We start from the raw sequence: 25,639 nt of genomic DNA, 5'->3' as shown, positions 1-25,639 counted from the left end.
AGGTCGGTCGGGGCAGGATCAGTACTGTCACCCCGTGTACCGTACATCACAGTACCTCGTCCCTCATTCCGGGCGGGATCGCGTCCTCCAGTGTGCCCTTACAGTACTGTCGCCCCGTGTACCGTACATCACAGTACCTCGTCCCTCATTCCGGGCGGGATCGCGTCCTCCAGTGTGTGCCCTTACAGTACTGTCGCCCCGTGTACCGTACATCACAGTACCTCGTCCCTCATTCCGGGCGGGATCGCGTCCTCCAGTGTGTGCCCTTACAGTACTGTCGCCCAGTGTACCGTACATCACAGTACCTCGTCCCTCATTCCGGGCGGGATCGCGTCCTCCAGTGTGTGCCCTTACAGTACTGTCACCCCGTGTACCGTACATCACAGTACCTCGTCCCTCATTCCGGGCGGGATCGCGTCCTCCAGTGTGTGCCCTTACAGTACTGTCGCCCCGTGTACCGTACATCACAGTCCCTCATTCCGGGCGGGATCGCGTCCTCCAGTGTGTGCCCTTACAGTACTGTCGCCCCGTGTACCGTACATCACAGTCCCTCATTCCGGGCGGGATCGCGTCCTCCAGTGTGTGCCCTTACAGTACTGTCACCCCGTGTACTGCACGTCCGTCGGTCGGTGCTCGATCGCGTCGGTCCCGGTGCCCTTTCAGTACTGTCACCCCGTGTCCTGCACGTCAGCAGGGGCGGGATCCTGTCCTCCACTGTGCCCTTTCAGTACTGTCACCCCTGTGCAGCTCACACTGCGTCCTCCTGTCCTCACTAACATCACATGAGCGCGTCTGACATTCAGGGACGCGGCGCGGCCACGTGGGCTCTGCTGGATGTAAATACAGCTCCTTGGAGCCCCCGGGGCCCCCCGCATGCGCAGTCTGTGCTGCCCCTCGCTGCAGCCGCACTGCTGCTTGGAGCACACTGCACGGGATGACGTACAGCGGATCTGAAAGCGGCTGTAAGGGTACGGATTTCAAGATCCGTGCCGGACCGGGGCCTCGGTGCGGACAGCGCTGCGGTCGGACCCGCTGGGAAGGGGCTGGGCTCGTCGGAGCCGCAGATGGCCGTTTCTGCACAAGACTGGTCGATGCCCGCGACGTCTTCTCCCTTTCAGTGCAAGCTTTGTTTACACCTTCAGGAGCTAGCACCGCCCCCATCCCAGCTGATTGGTCACTGCTGCTGTTGATATACACTGCAGATCGCTCACTAGAAGGCAGCACTAGCCGAATGTGCACTATATAATATTGTATCATTCTAGTGCATTGCCCTCCCGCGATTGTTTCACAGCATGACTTTATTTTTAAATGTCCGCAATGATGGACATAAGATTGGTGTAAAAACGAGTCCGATGCAGTATTGAATGCGGTCAAATAAGCGCAGTGATTTACTTGTGCTCCAGGCAGACGCATCACATTGTCATTTTTAAAGTGTGCAATCCAGGGCTGGCCTCATGTGGCCCATCGAGCTTGGGTGTCATGTCTGCCTCCAGGCACATTAACTATACAAAACCGTGTTGAATGAAAAGTTTGAATTAACCTCAGCCACTGGTAATCACTCAGGACCGCACTCCAATTCATGGTTATTTTGCATACCATGCCAGCTCATTTTGGACCCAGCTATGTGCAAATCAGTCTTGACCCTGCTCCAGTGGGAACAGTCCAGCCCGAACTACCAAGCCAGGTCCTTGCTGATCTGGAACACAAGCAACCTAGGATCGATTTCGCTCTAGTTATGGACTTAACAGCCTCGTGCAGCTTGGTTCTAGTGACAGTGGGCACGGGACCCGCGTCTGAGTATACCCATCCCATTTAGGGTGACACAATAAGAAGTATACATAACAGCAGGGTCTAGACTGATTTGCTTATGATTGGGTCCTAACTGGGGTGGCATAGAGGGCAAAAAAACGATGGATTGGGATGCAGCCATAGAGATTGCCAGTGGCTGAGATTAATTCCAGCATTCCAAAAGTCACCCTGCTGTTTTTAGGTTTCGCCTGGCGTCCGCTGCACAGCAGCGTTCGCGCAGGCGAAATCTGTTGAGCTACACTATGTGACAATGTCCCGCCTTAGTCTATCATTGGCTAGCTCCATAAATGGAGGCTAGCCATTGGCAGACATTGTTGTCCGTCACTCTTTCCCCCGTCCGGACGCGAATCGGGGGCGTTCCCGTGCCTTTTTTAAGTCCCGCCCCTTTTTCCTCACCCGCCCCTTTTTTCGTGATGGCATTCGTCACGGCATTTTGTTTTTGTGTTCATTACGAGTATGAGAGGTAAGACCCTTTTTATGATTTATTTTTAGTAACTGCATATGCTAATGTGTGTTTAATGCTGACATTACTGATAATGTGCGCTTATTTCCGTCGTGCCTGGCTGTCGTCTCCGTCCCGCCCCCTTTTTTCGTCACCCGCCCCTCACCCGCCCCTTTTTTCGTCATGGCATTCATCACAGCATTTTGTTTTTGTGTTCATTATTCCCCGGGCCGCGCTGTGATTGGCTGGCCGGCCCGGGACCTGACTTGTTTGTCTCTAGGGGTGGGCGGGCCAAATGAGTGATTCTGGCTCAGCTCAAAATCTTCTTGGACCCTCAAGCTACACGAGCCAAGCCTTCAGGTGGCTCCTACCGCCCACCCTCTTACCTCATGGCTCCCCGCTCCCTTACGCAGCAGAGGAGATGCTGCCCAGAACTGTGCCATGTTCGCTTTGTAGATGAGCTGGGAGTGAAGTCCCTGCAAAGTCCTGTTAAAGTTCTTAGAGAGGAGCGTTATGTTAATGATTTTCTTCAAGCTCTTTCATAGCACGCTCAAGGCTGTGATTGTCAATACAACTGATCGACAACCCGCCACTTCAGAGGGTAATTAAAAATGTAATACACTTGCACAGTGTGGGCTCTGAGTGAAATTTGCTTGCAGCCGAGCTTTGCCCATCATTGGTTACAGGTAAACTCCATGGACTCTCCTAAAATATCCTTGATCCCTTTGTTAAGACAGGGGAAGAAGGCGTTATCAACATTAAAACAGTCAGCTACCTTCACTTTACAGGGGAAGAAGGCTTTATCAACATTAAAAGAGTTAGCTACCTTCACTTTTTTCTAAAAGAACCTCTTGTTTCACCTTGATTTGGCTCGTGTCTCCTTTCCCACCTCCCACTGACCGTGTCTCCTTTCCCGCCGTCTCCTTTCCCGCCCCCCCTCCCGCTGACCGTGTCTCCTTTCCCGCCGTCTCCTTTCCCGCCCCCCCTCCCGCTGACCGTGCCCCCCCTCCCGTTGTCCGTGTCTCCTTTCCCGCCGTCTCCTTTCCTTTCCCGGGATTTGTTTTGTGTAAAGGCACGCTTTAAAATTATTGTGTAGTTTATCTAATCTCATCTTGTTCAAATATTTTCATCACATAACCTTGAAGCCTGAAGACACAGTCTGTGATAATCTGTGCAAACTGCCTTTGTGGTTATCACAGAGAAAAGACACGCTTAAAAAAAAGAGAGAACGCTCATGCAAAGCCACCTTTTTAAGTCGCGCTGCAGCCGCGGTTCAATCAAAGCCTCATCAGACGGAAAGTGTTCCCCAGCAGTGGGGGTATTGACTTTAAAAATTCACTGGCGAGGCGTTTAGAGCCTGCAGGAATGTCAAAACTCCAAGCTGCATTCTGATGTTTTCGCCTCAGGTTAGCCTTGACTGACATGCTCGGAGCGCCCATGTTTGTGCTCGGGCATCCATTAACTGTCCTTGACTCAATGTTAGGCGGCCCTAACGGTCACCTCTGCGCCTAACGGCGCCACGAGGCGCGAGGACAGCAGTACATACGCCTCACTTTAGGAGATCACATTGGCCGTTCGCGGCTTCATTAAGGGAATGGCGTTTGATCCCAAATTAATGAGAACCTGTTAATTAAAGACGGCTCAGATGATTTTGTGCGCGCAATATCTTTCATATGGTTTCTTTGCCTTTGATTGATCTGGTACTCCGGCTGCCTGTACGTGGTAACAGTTTGTGGTGATTGACGTGTGATGCCGAGCGCGCCCCCTGGGCGCCCCTGTTGTCAGTCATGCTTGCCTCCTTTGCGCCCCCTGCGTGCCCATGTTGTCAGTCCTGCGTGCCTCCTGCGCGCCCATGTTGTCTGTCATGCTTGCCTCCTGCGCGCCCATGTTGTCAGTCATGCTTGCCTCCTGCGCGCCCATGTTGTCAGTCATGCTTGCCCCCTGCGCGCCCATGTTGTCTGTCATGCTTGCCCCCTGCGCGCCCATGTTGTCTGTCATGCTTGCCCCCTGCGCGCCCATGTTGTCAGTCATGCTTGCCCCTTGCGCGCCCATGTTGTCAGTCATGCTTGCCCCTTGCGCGCCCATGTTGTCAGTCATGCTTGCCCCTGCGCGCCCATTTTGTCAGTCATGCTTGCCTCCTGCGCGCCCATGTTGTCAGTCATGCTTGCCTCCTGCGCGCGCGGGTGTCTGTGGCTCTGTGTGTGTGTTTGTGCTCTGTGTGTGTGTGCAAATGCAATAGGTCTCGCATTTGTGAGAGATTAAGCTATTGGCATTGTAAATGACAATGCCATTTATTTATCTGTTTTCAAAACCAACACATAAATACAAAATTTGTCATTTACAATGCCAATAGCTCTAACTTTTACAAAGGCGAAACCGTTGCATTGTAAATGCTTGTTTCATTTTTTTGCCCTAAGTGCGTCGGGTATGCCCACTTAAACCTGGCTGAAGAGCCCTAACTAGGGCGTAACCGGTCCTAGGTTGCTCGTTTTCGGGGATGGCCTGACTTGCGAGTTTGGGCTGCATTGTTCTCCTAAAGAGCGGGGTCAAGACTGATTTGCATATGGCGGAGTCCAAACTAAGGTAGCATGGTGGGCAAAAATCTATAGCTTGGGATGCGGCCCTCGTAATTGCCAGTGGCTGAGATTAATTGAAGTATTCCATCCATTAGGTGGTTTTTAGGTCGAGCCTAAAGCAGCGCATGCGCTGCTTTCTCGACTATAGTAAGTGGGTTTTCAAAGTGCTACCAGAGGCTGCCTCAAGCTTGCGTTCACGATCCCGTGCACGCGCACAGCTGCCATCTGTCTTTTTTAAATCATGGCTAATTAAGTGCATCGCGATGCACTTTCACTTTGGTAAATAGTTAGACTACAGAGACGATAAAGCATATCTACAACCAAACTAAAACATCTTTCCTTGTAAAGGTGCAGAACCATGTAAATCATTTAGTAAAACAGCTTCATTTAATTAGACTCGGTCGTTTGTGACAAACACAAATGGGTGATTTACAAAACACAAACTGGTCGTTCCTTTCAACTCTGGTTTATACCTCATGTCTAACAATGCCTTTCCTTTCATCAAAGCCATATATTTCTTTGTTTAAGGGCTGTAGGTGTGTTCGTTGTTGCATTCTGTCTCACTTCCAGTGCTCTGCATTTTAGCTCCACGTGGCTGGCAGCTCATAAAACCTGGGTATGTTGAAATTGCTTCTATAAATAGTAAGCGAACCACTCGCACAAGATGTACTGGTACCAATTTAAAGCACCGTTTCAATATCTATGGGGCCATGTTTCTTAGGATAAAAAAGGTTGATTCATTTGTTTGTCCACTATACTTCTAACAGCTGCAGCTCCTTCCAATATCCTCATGCCCGACCCCAGAAAGCAGCCATTGCGTGCGTGCGCCCAATTTAAATAAACAAACTTTTGAATGTGGCCCGAAAAGAAAGCAGCCGTCGCGCATAAAACAGGAAAGTATTTTTTTTTGTTTTACAAAGTTTTACTTTTAATTGTTTATATTCCCGCTGGTTAAAAAGACATGCTTACTCACTCATAAGTGCACCATTCAAGTACAACTGCAAGTTATTTTCCGCCCCATCTCCCACAGGTGTACAGTTAGCATTTTGCCTGGTCTCTCGTTTCTCTGGTCCTTTCGCCGCCCCATTCCTCATTAGAAAGTCACGGTCTGGTGACTTTCCAACATACCCGAGCTTTAAAGAATCCACCACCACTTCCAACACCACCACTTCTACCACCACCACCACCACCTGTGACAGGCAAAGTGTCACTGGAGGGCAGGGGTAATATGAGAATCAACCCAGGCTGTACAGGGAACATTTAAGGGTGCATTGGGTGCGAGAAGATGTGAATAGGGGCAATAAGTATTAGACCAGACCTAAGATACACTTTGAAGAGGCGCAATGTCACAGGGGTTTCTGTAAAAGTACTCTGAGCATCTCTACCTCACAGTGGTATACCTACACAAGCCACTAACTCAAAACAAGCATTGGCATAGCCAATAGTTCTCACCTTTGGGACCATATAAGTGTTTAGCCATGCAACACTTGATGTTGTTGCACCAAGGATATTGTGCTGGATAACTAAACACTTATAAGGTCCCAAAGGCTGACCTATTGGCTATGCCAATGCTTGTTGCATTTGGCTCTAGGCACATATAGCCTGCGATAAAGATGCAGACACAAGGTGCCAGTTGTATATCCTTTTAACTGAACATGCATGATGGCCCTAGTTAAAACTCCTGGCACTTTTTTTTATCTTGTATCCAGACATTGTCTAAACAGCAACGAGATGTCGCTCTGTGTAGAGACAACCTTCTCTGTCAAGTTTAAGCAGGCGACGTTCGATGTCTAGACACACCACAACTTCTTTTGACGTCAAGCAGGTGACGTTTAATGTCTAGGCAAATGCCTCCTCTGTCGACATCAACCACATGATGCTCAACTTCGAGGCACACATATCCGTTGGCAGCAACCAGGTGTAGTCTGACGTCAAGGTGCACATCTTCCAGACAGTCCCCATCACCGGTGGCGAGGTGCCAGTTGACATTGTGGCCTCATTCCTCGCTTGTAAATTAGCGTACGAAACCCTCTCAGGAAAGGGCTCAGACTACCTCCTCAAGAGCCTCTTCACATTCTTCTAGGCGAGAACAAAGAGCCAGCCTTCACTCACAGACTTCTATTCACTTCTCCCCAACGTGGCTAGAAAATGTTTGCGAATGGTCCTTTCCACGGAGTCCAGATTCGCAGTATTAGTGAACATGCCTTTGCAGTCTCCTCCACGGACCCCCCACCTTCATGAGCCAAACCTCCTCTAGCTCGTTTGGCATATGCCACCTATCTGCCTGCATCACAATCCAGGTTACCTAGGGTTGCCACTCCAAGTTAGGGCACAACTAGGTCTCAAAGTAGGTCTCTCCACAGGGCAGACCTAGAGCTACTATGCCTGTCCGAGCACCTCCAAGGCCTAGATCACGCTACAGGGATCACAGATCTCTTACATGTCTACGTCTACACATTCATCAAATGGGGCTTATTTACCAACACTTACGGATACTCCACCAGTGGGAATATCCCCAGTAGACTATCTTAATACTGTCAATGAGGTATTAGTGTATAACATCAAAAGTTCCCGTGTTTTAAAGTGGCATCCAAACATTATCAGTGCAAGGTTTTATCCGTCTTCCTGAAATTGCCCCCACACACATTCACAAAGTGCATGGCTGTTGTAGCAGCAGCCTTATGAAAGAAGAAAATATTAGTCTTCCCTTACTTGGATGACTGCCTGGTAAAAAGCTCCTCTCCAAAGCAGGCAAAGGAACACTACCACATCTGCATCGAAAAACGTCTATCTCTTGGTTTCCACATCAATATCGAGAACACAATCCAGAATTCAACTCAAAGGCTACACTATCAAGGTGCGACTTAGGACGCAAAAGTGTTTTCTTCAGAGGAGAGACTTTCATGAATTGCTCAGAAGTGTACAAAAATAAATAAATACAACAACTAGAGAGAGAGGGAAGAGACAGGACACTCTCAGTCCCCCAGATAATTATGTCAAACAACAAAAGAGTGTCGTCAGAGGAGAGTTTAGTTAAGCACAGTTATTGAGAAAGATGAAATCAACCTAAAAGGAAGTCACTTAGGGATTTCTCTAGAAGCCCTCACTCACTACCCTGGGTGGTGACATGCTTCATCATCGGGCCCACCAGGAGAAGCCGAATGCTTCCCTGTTGTGCTACAACGCCAGATTACTGCGGAGCTGGTTTTTCGTGACAATAGTGTGAAAAAATAAGTGTATTAAAAATGCCAACAAGCTGTACCAAACAAAAAACTTTATTCTGTGGTCAGCCAGGCATTAGTTAAAATATATGTGTAACTATGGCCACAAACAGAGAGGGCGAAGAGGCCGATCTAACTTTCACACTCAACAATCTGGTTGGCCACCATATGGCACACCAGGTAATGGCCCACCACCATTTATGTTCAATCAATCAATCAAGGCATTTATAGAGCGCACTACTCACCCGGAGGGTCTCAAGGCGCTTGGGGGGGGGGGGGGGAGGGGGGGGGGTGCCGCTACTGCTCGAACAGCCAGGTCTTGAGCTTCTTCCTGAAGGAGAGGTGGTCTTGGGTCAGGCGAAGGTCGGTCGGGAGGGTGTTCCAGGTCTTGGCGGCCAGGTAGGAGAAGGACCTTCCTCCTGTTGTCGCTCTTCGCATGCGGGGGGCGGCGGCGAGGGCGTGGTTGGTCGATTGGAGGTGGCGTTTGGGAGCGTAGAAGTTGAGGCGGTTGTGGAGGTAGCTCGGGCCTTGGTCGTGTAGGGCTTTGTGTGCGTGGGTGAGGAGACGGAAGGTGATTCTCTTGTTGACGGGGAGCCAGTGCAGGTCTCTCAGATGTCCGGAGATGTGGCTGCGTCGGGGGATGTCGAGGATGAGTCTGGCTGAGGCGTTCTGGATCCGCTGGAGTCTCTTCTGGAGCTTGGCGGTGGTTCCGGCGTAGAGGGCGTTGCCGTAGTCCAGTCGGCTGGTGACGAGGGCCTGGGTGTCCGTCTTCCTGGTCTCGGTGGGGATCCACCGGAAGATCTTCCGTAGCATGCGCAGGATGTTGAAACAGGACGCGGAGACGGCGTTGACTTGTCTGGTCATGGAGAGGGAGGAGTCCAGGATGAAGCCCAGGTTGCGTGCGTGGTCTGTCGGTTTGGGTGCGGTGCCCAGGGCGGGGGGCCACCAGGAGTCGTCCCAGGCGGAGGGCGAGAAGCCTAGGATGAGGACTTCCGTCTTGTCTGAGTTCAGTTTCAGGCGGCTGGTCGTCATCCACTCGGCTACGTCTTTCATCCCTTCGTGGAGGTTGGTTCTGGCGGCAGCGGGGTCGTTGGTCAGGGAGAGGATCAGCTGGGTGTCGTCGGCGTAGGAGATGATGTTGAGGTTGTGTTGGCGTGCGATGGCCGCAAGGGGGCTCATGTAGACGTTGAAGAGGGTGGGGCTGAGCGAGGAGCCCTGAGGAACGCCGCAGATGACTTCCGTGGCTGCAGATCTGAACGGTGGCAGGCGTACTCTCTGTGTCCTTACAGCGAGGAAGGAGATGATCCACTCCAGAGCCTTTTCCTGGATCCCGATGTTGCTGAGGCGCTGCACTAGGGTGCGGTGGCAAACCGTGTCGAACGCCGCGGAGAGGTCTAGGAGGATGAGGGCTGCTGTTTCAACGTTGTCCAGCAGGGCTCGGATGTCATCTGTGGCAGCCCACAACAACCACCTTTTCCCCTAATGGGGTGGAATCCCTATATGCAACCCCACTACCCCCAAAATCAACACCAGTTGCCTTTTTTAGAGAGAGGCGGGAGGGGAAGGAGAAGGAGACGAGGGAACAACCAAAACACACAAGTCACTTGGCAAACAGAGGACCGAGTGGGCGACCACACCCGCAGCAAAACAGTGACACTGGGCACCAGTGCCCAGGGAGTCTAATAACAAACCTCTCGAAAAAAACTCTGAACCCAATGGAAGAGAAAGGACTAGGCTTCGTCCCTACTGCCAGACCAGACAAATTTAAACTCCATTGTGAGTTATCCGAATTTTTTAGGAAACTGAAACTGAAGGCTTTTTCAATGATATGGAATCCCTGCCCTCAACGACACCGGTTAAAAATTTCTCTGCTCAAGAATTTCAAGCATTAGAGAAACTGAAAAAGCATAAAGAAATAACAATTAAGCCAGCGGACAAAGGAGGGGGTATAGTGATCCAAAATACCCCAGATTATGACCATGCATGCCGCATTCTACTGAATAACAGAATTAACTACACCCCCCTCACCACAGACCCTACACCGGAACTGAAGGCCAGCATCCACAGCCTAGTTAACGATGCAGAAGAAAATGACCAGATCTCTAAACACGAGGCAGCCTTCCTTATGGCAGGTGGGAACACCATTCCTTACTTTTATACCCTGCCCAAGACGCACAAAAATGTCAATCCACCACCGGGACGACCGATAGGTTCAGGCATCGGCTCTGTTCTGGAACCCCTTTCCACCTTCTGCGATCACTACCTTAAACCTTTGGTACAGAATCACTTCCACGTACCTTAAGGATACAAAAAATCTACTACAACTGCTTGGACAAGTCACCTTTGCAGAAGACTCGATCATTCTAGTTACACTTGACATTGAGAGTCTCTACACGAACATTCCCCAGGACGATACCCTTAGAGTCATGAGAAGAGCTCTATACTCTATTGAGTGGAACTATAAAACACCTAAGGAATTTATAGTTCAATGTGCAACGATGGCTTTGAAAGAAGAATATTTCGAATATCAAGGGGAACTCTACCTACGAAGCACAGGTACGTCTATGGGCAGTGCTTTTGCTCCTAGCATCGCCGGACTCTATGTCCATGATTTCGAGATGAAACATGTCTTGCCCAGCAACAATCCCTACCACTCTTCCATAGGATTATGGAAGAGGTATATTGACGATATCCTCCTGATTTGGAAGGACGATGAGACTAACCTTGAACAATTCTTAACCTGGATCAATACTCGAGACCCTTACTTGAAGTTCACCAACCACTCCAGTAAAGAGATAGTGGTATTTCTAGATGTAATCATCACAGTAAGTGGAACTGGTTTAACAACAAAAACACACTATAAACCCACAGCCAAGAACAATCTGTTGGATTTCTTGAGTTTTCATCCCAGACCTTTGAGGGAGAACCTACCCTACGGTCAATACCTTAGGATACGGAGGAACTGTAGCAACATCAAAGACTACAAAACCCAAGCTGCAGACCTCACTGAAAGATTAAAATCATGAGGTTACCCGATAAAGATCCTGGACAAAGGAAATAAACGCGCACGAAAACCAACCCGGTGAAGCACTCCTGGAAGACACTGTCAAAGAATCCTCTGGCATACCGTTAACGTGTGTGACTACATATAGTTCCATCTCAGATGCCATGAAAAAATCTGTGAACAAACACTGGAAAATTATACCAAGCAACAAAAAGACCTGGGAGAAACCCCTCTTTTCGTTCAAAAAAGGTATGAGCCTAAGAGACTCCCTGGTACATACACGCCCAAAAATGGACGTGCTGAACACCCTTAATGTGAGTTCCGTCACTGATGCATGGGGTCTCCCCCCTGTGACTGGACACTTTCCCTGCTCAAATTGCAGTGTTTGCCATTTGACAACGCATACGAAACAACTCTCACTGGAACCAGGGAAAATATGGACACAGAGAACACACACCAACTGCAACTCCACTAATGTAGTCTACCTGATAACATTTCTGTGTCTGAAGAGATACATAGGAATGACAACACGCAAGGTGAAACAGCGTATCTGCGAGCACCGTAGTAACATCAGGTGCCGCAAGTCAACAACTAAGATGAGCGAACATTTCCTTCAACAGAACCATACACCCAATGATCTTCGCTGGACTATAATCGAACAGATCACCACGGAAAGAAATACTGCCAGTATTCTTTTCGAGAGAGAACAACGCTGGGTCTAAAGATTGGGAACCCACAACAACGGCCTGAACAATCAAATACCTTGGTCTTCAGTGCTCAAACGTTAATGAGCTCTGCAATCAAATCTTCTTTCATGTTCGAAGGTGGAACAGTTTTCACCGCGTATTTGTTCTCCAGTGCTCGAATGATATTGAGTTCTGCCTAAATTCTCCCCCCGCTCCTGAGAACTGCAATTCCTTCCATGTTGAAGAAGCTTCCCTTTGACGTACTCAACGTCATCATTTGAGTAGTTTCCTCTATTCACTATGGATATCCACTGGGTAATAACTACTAAATAATATAGACATTCACCTCTTTGCCTAAACGAGTACCATTTACCCTCACTATGTGAGTGCTACAATAAGTACCACACTATCGGTCTCTCGTTTCCCCAAAATCTGATAAGTGGCTCTCTATTCAGGCCTGGTCTTTGTTGTTCCCACGTGACAACACGACCCTTTCCAAACCCGATCCGCGCTAGCATTCAGCGGTTACGGTGACAACCATGCGAGGGCTTGCATTCCAAGCCTCGCTTTGAATCTATTTGGTGATTGGAGGCCCACACGCAAGCGTCATCTCACGCTTGCCTCGCTCTCACCGGACCAAGCCACGCCCGCGGCCCCGCGAACACTCCTCATTACCATCACTCCGCTTCCGGGATCCCATCCACGGGGTCCGGTAGAAGGAGTCGCTAGGTGCCGAGCGGGTGTTTGGCGTTGCGGGCGTAAGACCATCTCTCAGATCAGCGCTCAGCTAAGTAATCTGTAACCTTTGTTCCTTTTCTAACTGTGCATCTAACTTCTATATCCTTTCCCAGGGTGTGCCATTGTCGCCACCACCCCCCTCCCGAGACCCATGGGGTGTGGATCTTTTAAATACCAAGTGAGAACTCCTCTACTTATTTTTAACTTTTGATTAGAGTTAACCATTTATTACACCACCACCAGCCCTGCATTCGGGCACATTGATCGCTGAACCACGAGTGATGTTAAATTAACTATCCTGACAGCCGGCGATCTTGTTTTTGCCTCAATGCATGCCCCGAGACTGCCTGTATCCCAGGACAGCGTTTCAGGCACTAATGTAGCATTATATGGCACCACGGGCACGTATATTGACTAGCCCAAGCACGTGTACTGAGATCAGTTATTGCAAAATACCGTATTTTCCGGCGTATAAGACGACTTTTTAACCCCTTAAAATGTTCTGGAAAGTCGGGGGTCGTCTTATACGCCGGGTACAAAATTTAAAGGTATGTTTTCAGGTGTTTTTTACATAGCGCGGACTTTACCCGAAGGTGTCAGAGCGCTTTACAGTAGGAACAGTATTGATACAAGAGGAACAATTACAAATGAACAAATTACAAAAGCAAACGTTAAGTCACATGGATCAAAAGTGACAATAGTGAGCAACCAAAATACATGAGGTAGCAATCGGTACATTCCTGGAGGAAAAAGTGATAAGTGTGCCGGTTACAAAAGCGTACAAAGTACGAGCCAACTATGCAGGACTGCGTTGCACTGCGCTGGAAGTGGGGGTAGTCTTATACGGCAAGTATAGCACGAAACCTAAATTTTATCAAGCAAAGTAGGGGGTCGTCTTATACGCCGGGTCGTCTTATACGCCCGAAAATACGGTACGTTCGAGTCCTATAATGTTAATGTCATGTTGTTGTCCTCATTGTGTGTTTGTCATTTCTTTCAGACCACAGGTTCCTCAAAGTCCGAAGGAACACTCACTTTTTCTGGTTTATTCTTTTTGCACCCATTTTTACACAGAATTTTAACTTTCACATCCTCTGGTAAGGGTGGGCCTTAGCGCGCCCACACCACCGAGGTACACCGTTTCGTGGTTCTGATGAAAGCCCAGTAAAATCTACACATATACGGGCAGAAACATGTCGACCCCACTCTAAGTGGAAATACCCAACACATCAGTTGGTAAATTTCCTGACACAGTAATCTGGCGTTTTAGCACACCAGGGAAGCATTCGGCTTCTCCTGGTGGGCCCGATGATGAAGCATGTAACCACCCAGGGTGGTGAGTGAGGGCTTCTAGAGAAATCCCTAAGTGACTTCCTTTTAGGTTGATTTAATCTTTCTCAATAACTGTGCTTAACTAAACTGTCCTCTGACGACACTCTTTTGTTGTTTGACATTGCTCAGAAGTGCGCCAAGTTCCTGCACACTCCGCACCCATCAGCCAGACAGGTGGCATGTCTTCTAGGGTCAATGGCCTCGTGTATTTTTCTTGTACCCAATACCAGACTGAGCATGAGACCGCTACAACAGAATCTGGAAGATCTGTGGAACCAATTCACGGATGATAGTGAGCTTTTTGTCCCTACCATGGTGCCTAATTGACAAAATCAAATCGATGTTCCTTGCCACCAGAGCACTCCAACTCAGATATTCATAACGGATGCCTCTCTTCAGAGGTGGGAGTGCTCATTTGGGTACTCTACAGACGCTGAGCCTGCGGTCAACCAAGGAGCAAAAAAAACATATCAACATGCTGGAGCTGCTGGCGGTCCAACTATCCCAAACATTTTTTTACCCATCCGTTCAAGCCAGTTTGCGCCTAGTACAAACGGACAACATGACTACAATGCACTATTTGAACACACCAGGGAGAACATGCTCCCTTCCTCTATCTCTAACGTATTTGACATCTCTAACGTATTTGACATATTGTTTGCAGTAATTTTCCAATATCTGTGGACTTGATCAGTCAAAGTTTATTTCAAATAAAAGTCATTCATAAAAACTGTTGACAAACAAATCAGTAAGATAATTAAAAGCACCAAATTCAAGAATAACATAGAATAAAAAAAATCCTTTAGAGGTCATAATTTTTAGACCTTTTAAAGCCGTCCTGCGTGTAGTACAGTGGCTGCTTTAAAAAAAACAAAAAAAAATGACTCCTAAAATAACAAAGTAGAGGAGTTTCCCAGAAGTTGTAAGTTCAGTAAGTCTGGTTTGCATTTTGTGAATCCACACAAACATACTAAAAGAGTTCAAATTTAAATCGGGTAAAAAATCGCATAAAGAAAATGTTTGTAGAGGCCACTCTTCTCAAGGGCAACATTTTATGTTTTCTGGATTACTCCAGCCCTAGGGAAAAGATAACCAGTTACAAATGGAATCCAGACCAAATTTGGACAACAGCCATTTATCATAACTAGAGCTAAAAACAATGAGTAAAAACAACATACCTTGATCTGTCATAGATTGTAATGCCATAGTTGAAAAAATACGCAACATTCTCAGATGTTAACTTCAAGTACCTGCTCGTTCTCACACAGTCAGTTCTAATACTGTGATTTTAATTCAGTAGCAGGATTTGTCCAGATAGTCAGATTAAAAGATGAGCTAGCCTAATCTTGTCCTCTAAATGGGTCTTACTGATTTCAGTGCAACTGGTGAAGTTAGACATACTTTGAGGCAGCCCTAAAAGTTTCCTTCTGAATTGATTTTCTATTACCTGCAAAGCAGTAACATCAACATGGCCCTATGTTCCGTCCAACTTCAAATTTGTGCACTTGCTAGTCAAATTGAAAGCAAATCTAAATAATGTACACACTGATTGGGATAACTAATTTATGTGATTGAAATGAAGGAACCCAATACCCTCCTTTATCAAAAGACCCATCCTACTCCAATAATGTTTTCAGACTAACGACTTGCCTGCTGAACAAATGCGTGCGAAAGACTTAATCATTCAAATGACAGTGTTTGGAGGGTACGCATGCGAAATACTGTCTTACAATCGGTGAAACATTTCATGACCTCGAGATGTCTCAACATTTGCAGGCTTGCTGCCTCCCAGGATTTCACCATCTTTAACCAGCACCGGGTCACTTTCTTCTTGGAGGTGGAAACTAATTTTACCTCCTCCGGCTTCTCAATAGCCATCAAGGGATGAGTTAATCTGGTGTCCTAGGAAGAAGAGACACTAGTTCACCTCCTGCAACAACATATTTTCTGCAGAGGGCTCTACCTCTCCTCTTCTCAGTTGAGGTACCAGCCCAAGGATGTTTGGAGCAGCCTAATTGGCATTGTCGGCGAAGAAGAATTTAATCTTCGCGATAATGGAGTGGATACAGCAGTAATGGAGGTGTTTACCACTCTGTATTCAGGTCTCCCAATAAAAAATATGATTAGAGAAGAAACTATGTTCTGCGCCATGCAACCGTAGATTCCTGAAAAGAGTCCATGGCAGATGATTCTTTGGCGGTTGCTGCTGGAAAGAAAGTCTGTTGGGTTCTACTTCTTCCACTTCGCTGGAAGGAGAGCAGAAAGTTTGGTTCCTTTTGGAAGGAAGATCTTTCAGACACCTGCTGGGATTCAAGAGAGAGGATTTCCAGTAAATAATTAAAGAAGACATTTGTCTTTTCCTAGTCCTATCAGTTTGGCATGTCTCCGTTGATCTGGTTATGTTGAACCTCTAGTACACCAAGGGTAGAATTCCGACTTGCATTTTGTTTTGTCAACCATGCCACCTCAGTTTGGACCCAGCCATATGCAGATCATTTTCAAACCTTCTTCAATAGAAACGGTCCAGCCTGAAATTCCAGGAAAGGTCCTAACTGAACCACAAAAAATCCAAGACATCTGCTATGCAGTATACATCAGATACTCTTCATGGTTGACTCTAATAGCTGCCCCCACTGGTTTGCACCATGGTTGGCAGGAGTATTTACAGCTTTATTCTGCATTGGCAGAAGATCCCAGGGGATTTATAGGTTCTAGATCTTGAGCAGAATGGGTGTAATGGAGGTTTTCTTCTCACAATTTCCACTAAAGGGGAAAATGCTATTCTGAATCATTTGACTCGGAACACGTCAGTTGTTGGTGAAGAATCTCGGAGTGAGTTTCAAAACATCAGTCGAACAAAGGTGATTATTCCCTTTACTTTGTAATCAGAAATAAAGCACTCGAACTAGTGTTGTCTAATTTTACCTTAAAAGAGCAAACAAGAGGGTCAAGAAGGAAACATCCTGACTGTTTGCACACAGTCAGATTTTCTTGCTTCTACAGGATGAATGGATGTGTGCCGTGTTTCTGCCGCATGCTTGTTTCCATGTACCTCTCTGCTCCAGACACCTGAGTTTCTTACATTTCAAAGTCGGCATTAAGCATTTCCAATACAAGGTACAGCTTTTTTTTGTGAAATTTGTTTTTAAAAGTTACTGCAGTGGTTCTGGTTTTTCTTCACTTAGTCTTTTATGCATACCTGGATGATGAAGGCAGAATCACTTTGGAGTGACCTCCAGCTGGCGATAGACTCGCCCTCCCAACGGTTGGAACGTCTCATCGATCATTGGTGCTAGAAGTTAGAAAATTGGGACAAGATACAGATGTCTCCCCGAGCCTTACAGTCTTTCAAATTGTAGTTTCTGCGAGGCAGCTTGATGACCGGTGTTCTGTCACCACAGTCTGTGAAGGAAAACGACGAATAAAACAGAAGAAGCCCTATAAGGCTGGGGTTTGTCAATAGGAAATATGACAACTCGAGGGGTGTGGTCACTCCGAAAGAGATCCCGTAAGATAACCCTGTTGAAATTGAGAGTGGTGTGTCTGGCTTGAAATCCTCTTAGGGGGAGTATCGGATCGCTTTTTTTGCAACAGAAGGAAAACAAAATGTCACTTGACACCTCCAGGTTTCCAGAACCCTGCCATCTTCGAAATGCATTTTAAGGGCTTGGTGGAAAAGCCTACAGAATTTCATCTAACTGTCCCCATGGGGTCACTGTTTCCTCCTGTGGAAGACGCCTTAAGTGGAATAAAATCTCGAGCAATGTTGACAAACTCTCCACTATTGAAGAGGTCCTCAAAGCCTCACAAGTGGAGATTAGTTCTATAGACCCACCCATGGCAGTAGATAGGGTAACATCTATATATGAAGCAGCCATAAAAGCTATAGGGGAAGTTTTTTGGGTAAAGGGGACTGCAGGGAAAACCATGCCCCAAAATAAAACTAAAGGGAAACATGACTGGTACTCTGCATCATGCAGGAAAGCCAAGACAAGGCTAATTGAGGCTGTCAAGGGCAAGTTCCAACCCCTAATACAGATAGCCAGGCAAGAACATAAGAGATCATTGGAGCTAGCAAAAAGGGAGTGGGAAGATGCTTATTGGTCAACTCTTAAAGAAGCTAGCTCTAAAAAAGACTCGAAAAGGTTTTGGGATACCATAAGAGCTCGCAACAGGCCAGATAGCGACCTGATAACCTGCAATATCCCAAGTCAGGCGTGGGTCAAACATTTCTCCAAACTTTACACACCGTCATGGTGATTCAGATGGGGGAGGGGTGGTCTTACCATTGCTCCCTCAAATTTATGATATCCGGCCTACTGACTTTGATTTCATGATCAAGGAAGTGGAATATGCAATAAGCACTATTATTCCACAAAAAGCGGCTGGCCCGGATGGCATTCCTGGCGACCTCTTAAAATCTGACAGCGTAAAATGGGGGAAACTGATTCATTCTCTGCTTGTTGCCATCTGCAAAGGTGCCCCTATTCCCTTATCGTGGAAAGGGGCTGAGGTGGTCCCTATTCACAAAAAAGGCTCCAGGGACGATCCATCAAACTACAGGCCGATTAGCTTGTTAGACATTAGCCAAAAAGTAGTCGGCAAGGTCCTGCTGGTCAGAATTTTAAACTGGGTAGAAGAAAACAAAATTCTTTCTGACTATCAGGCAGGTTTTAGAGTGGGCACTGGGACGATTGAGCAAGCCTTCAGACTCATGATGGTGTACTGGAAGGTTGTGGTCATAGGCAAGGGCAGTCTTTATCTCGCGTTCATCGATTTAAAGACTGCCTTTGACCTTGTACCTAGGGAATCTTTATGGAATGTACTGGCCGATATGGGGTTGCCCCACTATTTGCTATCCCTACTTGTCAGGCTGCACCACAATAGTTTTGCCCAGGTTAGGTGGGGCCCTGGGGGGGAGAAAACGGGTAGTGTCCCGGTTGAGAGCGGTGTCCGCCAGGGATGTGTCCTAGCCCCCACCCTTTTCTCTCTTTACATCAATGGGGTGGTTGAGCACCTTCGGAAACATCCTTCAGATGAACCATCCCTGGCTGGCGAACGTATACCAACCCTCCTCTTCGCGGATGATACGCTTTTAATTTCTAAATCCCCGATGGGCCTCCAGAGACTTTTGGACAATTTTCAATCCTTTTGCACCAAACGAGGTCTGGTAATAAATACAAGTAAAACTAAGTACCTTGTGCTGAATCCTCCTAAACAACAAGTTCGCTCTCCCACTCTGAATGCCGTGCTCCTGGAAAGGGTAGAGGTTTTCAACTATCTTGGGATACGCCTATCGCACAAAATGGAATGGACCCCACACTTGGACAAAATGTTGCTAACTCACAAGAGGATTACAGGAGCCCTTTCGAAAGAGCAACGATCCTGTACAATAAGACCAATAGCTACAGTCCTCGAGATTTACTCAGCTAAAGGTGTTAGCTCTGCCCTTTATGGGGCCGAACTTTGGGGCTCATCCATTACTGACGCTTTGCCGAGATCAGAAAATAAATTTTGTAGAGCAATTATGTCCCTTCCGCAGGGCACCCCTAAACTCCCCCTAATGCTGGACCTAGGCTGCCGCCAAATTGATGATGTTGCAAAATTCCGTCCATTATTGTTATGGGCACGTATTTGGCGGGTGGAAGAACTTAGCGGATATGCCCAAGGACTAGCAGAAATTATGTCATCACCAAGTTGGCACAAAATCAAATGGCTGAGAGACATGAAGATCTTGCTAACAAAACTGGGCCTAAACGAAGCATGGTCGAATAGAACTTCACCCTCGAAGCTAGTCCTTAAAAAGCTCTATTGGGACTGGATCCTTTCTCAGAGGAACACTAGTACCACCTTGGGTAGGCTCACGGAGGATTTTCTGAGGTTCACAGATCGTCCCAAACGGGAATTGTATCTCGATATTATTGGAAAACCTTTTGATAGGGCCCTGTACTTCAGATTCAGAATAGGAACCCTTCCTCTTAATTCTTTCACCTCACGATGGAAATCTCGTATGGAAACGACAGAGCTCTGCCCAGCATGCCTCGCCAAACCAGAGACATTGGCACATTTTATGTTTGAGTGCAGCGAGTATGCAACACCAAGGAGGGTCTGGCTTAAAAACTTATGTCGACAGTTTGGTACTAGGAGCCATGAGGCAGCAATTAGGATACTTATATCTGACAGCCGTGTGTCCTATGTTTGTGCTTTAGCCAAATTTTTATCATGGGCTTGGTCCATTCGAGCCAAAAGGCTAAAATTGACTGTTTAATCCTATTTTACAAATGTATCAATCCAATGAACTACCTTTTGACCTGATTCGCCAATCTGTAAAAACTTAATGAACCAATAGGCTAGTATCATTTGTGTAAATCTTTTTTAAATATTTATTGTAAAATCTACTGTCCTTTCTATTGTTAAGTAATCCTCTCTTAATAGGTCAAATTTTTTGTTTCAAGTTTGTCTGTTTTTAAAACTGTACCATTGTGATTTTCTGTGCTGCTTTTATGATAATTGTTTTTATCGAAATAAAGCCTTTTGACTTGACCTACAGAATTTCTTCTAACCATTGCTTCTGCTCCCCAAAGTTACTGTCAAGTTCTGACACAGCAATTCCAAAATGGGTTCAGGGTTCCATATTGGCAGTATCAATGGTGGTATCCAGATCTTCTTCAGTTGTTACTGATCCTGTACAAGACACTTCCAATAAGACCAGATATTCTCTACAAGATGACCAGCAGGATTCTCCACCTCCGCCTTCATTGGCTGATCTTGACTGCTTGGCTCTTGAGGTCTTACAGTATGGACACCGGAAGCAACCTGATTGCATGGCACTCTTGAAAGCAAAAAGGAAACCTAATGCCGCATGGCGCAGCAGGAAGGAGTGACCGGAGCCGGTCATCTTAAAGAATTGATGAGCTCACCGTGGAGCGCCTTCTAAATACCCTGCGGGGCTCAAGACTGAGATTTTATTTTGCTTTTGTGGTGGCTCTAGGTCGGTGGGGCCACCGCTAACTAGTATCGGAAAATGCAGGGGAGCTAGCAGAAATCCAGAACACTGATCCACCAGACCCTTTTTGAAACTACAGACCCAAGTCTCGAGGGTGTTGAAAAGGATAGCCACACCCAGCATTGCCTAAAGATTACAAGCACTCATCCTGGCTGGAGGTCCACAGCTAGGAGTGCAGCACCCTCTAGGGGTTAAGTCCATCGCTGCAGTTATTGTGGCCCAACGGTGTCTAAAGAAAGGTGCATGTTGTACAGAGCCCTCTTAACGCTAAGTCTATGGTTGCATGTTATGTGATCCCCTTGAGGGGCGGTTTTTATACTTGTGTTTTCATGGTTTGAAAGTATATAAAAACACACTGACACGTGTGATGTTTATTTTTAAATACTTTAATTCTATAATGATGTTGGCCGTGATTCTTGATCAAAGTGCATGTGTGCTTTATTACCATCAATCAGTAAGTGCATTTACACTTGGTTATTATTGACTATTGCATTTACTCCTACCGTGATGATGTTTTGATATGTGATTTGCTGATCTTGAACCCTCGACCTTGTTAATCAACGCATCTGACGTATTTATATGATCCCTTAGGCAGTCGCAAGTGATTACGCAATGACAGCTAAGGTATTTTCCATCTGCCTAAGGTATATATTTGTAAATTGCTGTGTAGGATTTAGTAGTGTAAGTAATAAATGTACGTTTCCTTTTTCTAAAGAAAAAGCACATCAGACAATTATTTATTTATTGAGTTTTATTACTGTGTGCCAGTGAAAGGTGAATACTAGCCCAGGCCGCCTCCCTTGAGTAGGCCTTGAACTGCTCTGCTCCTCCATCCTGATAATCATGTGCTACATGGGCTGTTATGTTCCCATTGGATGGCGAGTGTGCAGGCCACACCACTCATGACCCGTTTTCTTACACCTATGTTTTGTGACCCAGTGTTCGAGGTTAAACTGTACTCTGTAACCTTTGAATAACTCCAGATGTTTTCAATGTGCCAGCTGCTCTGAGTATTGGTGTATTTTTATACATTTGGAGGCAAATGCAAAATGTTTTTTAGCATAAAATCCTATGTTATCTAAACTTCACGTAATGCATTGATCAGCCCAATAAAAATGTTTTCCCCTAAAAAGTATAGACTTTCCTTACGGTCTTTGTAGATTTTTTTGTGGATAGCTACTTTATTACACTTATTTTGTGGGAATATAGTTTGTGGACTTGGACCCCCCCCCGCAACCCAAATAGTAGTTTACTCTGGAAGAGGTCACATGGCGGCTTAGGAGTCTGTGTTGAAAATTGCAGCACATAAACATTCAAATAGTGTCCTCTGCTGAGGCTGCTAACTAGCTTCGAATTGATCCTCCGAAAAATATAGCAGCTCATTGACCACTGCTGCTGTTTTCACAGTTCCTACTATTGTTCTTTTAACTTTCTAAATTTGAATTCATCCCTTACTCTTTCTGTTGTAGCAGTCATACATGCCAGGAGCTACTTAAACACATAGTTTTGCTGAACTATACAGGCAACACATATTCAGAATCCAAGCATAGGGTTTTTGCTGTTAAAATTAAGACCTGATGAATGCTTTGGTTAATGTTGGTTTTCCCAAGATTTGAGTGATCCTTTTTTTTCTCCCCTCTGTTGCAGATCAACTTTTTCTCTTGTGGCGTCTGTGTGGGAAGTGCCACACACACTCCAGAACAACAACGGCTTTTGCTTGCATTTTCCAGTGTTTCTTCTGTCAAAGAGTTCAGCAAAGTTGTAATTCCTCTAGTGCCAGCCCAGAGCTGACTGAGGAGCCTCCGGCTGAGATGGTAAAAATGACAAAATCAAAAACTTTTCAGGCGTACCTGCCAAACTGTCACAGAACTTACAGCTGCATCCACTGTAGAGCACACCTCGCCAACCACGATGAGTTGATCTCCAAGGCAAGCTATTGAATGTTTTTTGAGATTGTATATATTAAGGCTGAGTTTTATCCCTCTCAGATTTCCTTTAACCTTGATTTCCTTTAACCTTTTCAGCAAATGCTATAAACTATTAAAATTATTGCTTGATAAAACCCTTAAAAGGTTTGCTTCGAGAAACCTTGGATTCCCTCTTGGGAGGGATGATTCATGTATACTATATTTCACAAAGTGTGATAGAGCCCGTGAGACTGGGACATGATATGATAATGTAAATATTCAGGAAACAAGTTTAAAAAGTGGCTTCTTTTTAGCAGCATTATCGAGTGAGCTGATTGGGGATAGGTTGAACTGTATGTGATTACTTGGCAGGACAATCTTTCTTTGGACAACTGGTTGGTATATTGTAGGAAATCAGATTATCTAAGGGTACAACAGCCTCAGTCTTGATGTTAGCAGTGGCGGACCTTCCACAAAGTTAAACAATTTAGTTCCTGAAATTGTCAGCAAGAGTCGTATCCTTCGGAGGAGAGACTATCATCCATCAATCTGAAATGTCCCAATCTTCTGCAGATTTGTCATCCATCTGCACACCAGATAGCTTCTCTGCTGGGGTCAATGACTTCTTGACTCTTCATAGTACCAAATGCAAGGTTTCCCATGAGGCCTCTGTAGCAATGTTTGGAAGACCAGTGGGATTAACTCTCCAACCATGTGGTAGACAAGCTGACAGTGTCGCCGGCGGCATGTCGATCTCTCCCATGGTGGTCTCAACTGAACCATTTGATGGTGGAGGTAACATTCCATCAAGACCCACCCAAAACTGATCACGGACACCTCCTTACAGTGGGCTCACATAGATTACCTTCAAACCCAGGGTATGTGGTCACACAGGGAAAAGACATACCACATCAACATGCTGGAGCTGAGAGCAGTCTTTCTTTCGAGCACTCGCAACAAACTGCATCCTTGTCCAAACCAACAATACGACAACCATGCATTCCCTGAACAAACGGGGGAACTTACTCTCGTCTCTCCCAAGAGGCTCAGACCATCTGGAATTGGCTGCTAGAAATCTCACAATACTGGCCATCCATCTGCCAGCCACTCAAAACATGCAGGCAGATGATCTCAGCCAAAATTTCCAAAACGATCACAACTGGAGTCTCAACAACCTCTTACAAGAAATCTTTCGCAAGTGGGGAATACTCAAATAGACTTGTTTGCAGACTCAACAGAAAATGCTAAGACTACGTGTCGAGATTCTCCCAGGCTGGGGCAAAGGGGAATGCCCTTTTGATAAGTTGGTCATGGCAATTTTTCTATGCGTTTCCACCAACTCCTTTCAGTCCAACAGTGATTCTCAAGTTATATCGCTCTCATACCAGAATGATACTCATAGGCCCAGATTGGGCTCGTCAGTGGTGGTTCACGGACCTTCTACATCTTTTGGAGAGGCCCCACAAGCCGCTTCCCTGTCGGCTGGATCTCCTGTTCAAGTTCGGAGGACATATAGTACATCCTTCCCTCTCATCCCTGTACTTGACATCATGGCTCCTGAATTCCTCTAATATGGACATTTAGGCCTTTTCTAAAGAATGTATGGAAATTCTCAGGGAAGCTAGGAGACCTTCCACTAGAAGATTGTATGCATTTAAATAGAAGAGATTTGATTTGTGGTGAACACAGAATAATCCCAGTCCAATTTCTATCCAAGGGATGTAGTCCTCCCGTATCTGCTACACTGGGCTAAATCAGGACTACAATTGTCCTCAGTCGAGGTACACATTGCAGCCATAACAGCCTACAAGAAATCTCGCTCACAAACGTTGTTTTTCAGAATCCCATTGGTAAAAGACTTTCTAGACTGGCTTAAAAAGGTGTTTCCCCCCCAGTCAGGAATACCTATCCTCCATGGGAACTAAACTTTGTTCTTTCCAAACTGATGGGCCCTCCATATGAGCCATTCCATAAGCGTCTTAACATTTCACGTGGAACGCTTTATTTTTGGTGGTTCTCACTTCCACCCGTTGGGTAAGTGAAATTCAAGCTCTGTGTTCAAATTTACCTTGTATTGTGTTTCATTCAAATAGAGTGGTTATTAAGAATCATCCCAGTTTTTCCCCAAAAGTCATCTCAGAGTTTCACATCAATCAGAATATCTCTCAACCTACTTTCTTTCCTAATCCCTCAAATCTAGCTGAGAGGTCACTACGTTCACTGGATGTTAAGAGTGCTAAAATTCTACTTGGACAAGACCAAGAGTATCAGAAAATCGAATCACCTGTTTTGTATACTATGGCCCAGCGAGAACAGGTTGAACTTCATCTAAATAATCTATTTCAAGATGGATTGTTTCCTGCAGTATGCTTTCATACCAGCTAGCTAACACGTGTTTGCCTGCTAGTCCTAGAGCACACACTACAAGGGGAAAAGCTGCTTCAGCAGCTCTGTTATGAAATGTACCAATTTCTGAAATGTGTATAGCTGCTAACTGAAAATCTGCTCATACCGTCACTAGGCATTACTGTCTGGATTCAGATGCTAAAGCAGATACTTAAGTAGAACAGGCTTCCTTGAGGAATCTTTTTGGTTAAAATGTTGGAGCTGTTTTCTGCTTCTAAGTCCGCGTTTTGTGGGATGGGCTTGCTATTCTATTTAGTGCTTATGACTATTGATGGGAATCCCCTGGAAAAGAAGGATACATTGTTTGCCCCAGTATTGGAACTTTCATAGATTCCCATGCTTTGTATCATTCCCCGTCGTCGGAATGGGAGCCTCGGTAGTATAAAAACCATAGAAACAAAAGAGAAACCTAGGCCTAGGCCTCATCTCATTTTGTATTCTATCCATCTCTTTTTGTAAAAAGAGACCAAACTTTTGCCAGGACCAATCGGAGCAGCCTCACCCCCTAGAAC

At 46.1% G+C, this 25,639-nt stretch overlaps 1 protein-coding gene across 1 annotated transcript in view; it reads left to right on the top strand.

The window, feature by feature from the left end:
• YPEL1 (yippee like 1) overlaps positions 1–25,639 on the top strand; it is a 197,224-nt gene that overhangs the window by 7,040 nt on the left and 164,545 nt on the right. The window contains exon 2 of the mRNA XM_078667959.1: positions 22,462–22,742. Within this exon, the coding sequence (XP_078524085.1) occupies positions 22,626–22,742 (117 nt within the window). The 5' untranslated portion in view covers positions 22,462–22,625. The remainder of the gene's footprint in view (positions 1–22,461; positions 22,743–25,639) is intronic.

The sequence above is a fragment of the Lissotriton helveticus genome, chromosome 11, assembly GCF_964261635.1.
Source record: "Lissotriton helveticus chromosome 11, aLisHel1.1, whole genome shotgun sequence".
Taxonomy (NCBI): domain Eukaryota; kingdom Metazoa; phylum Chordata; class Amphibia; order Caudata; family Salamandridae; genus Lissotriton; species Lissotriton helveticus.
This window is presented reverse-complemented; position numbering and strand designations above follow the sequence as displayed.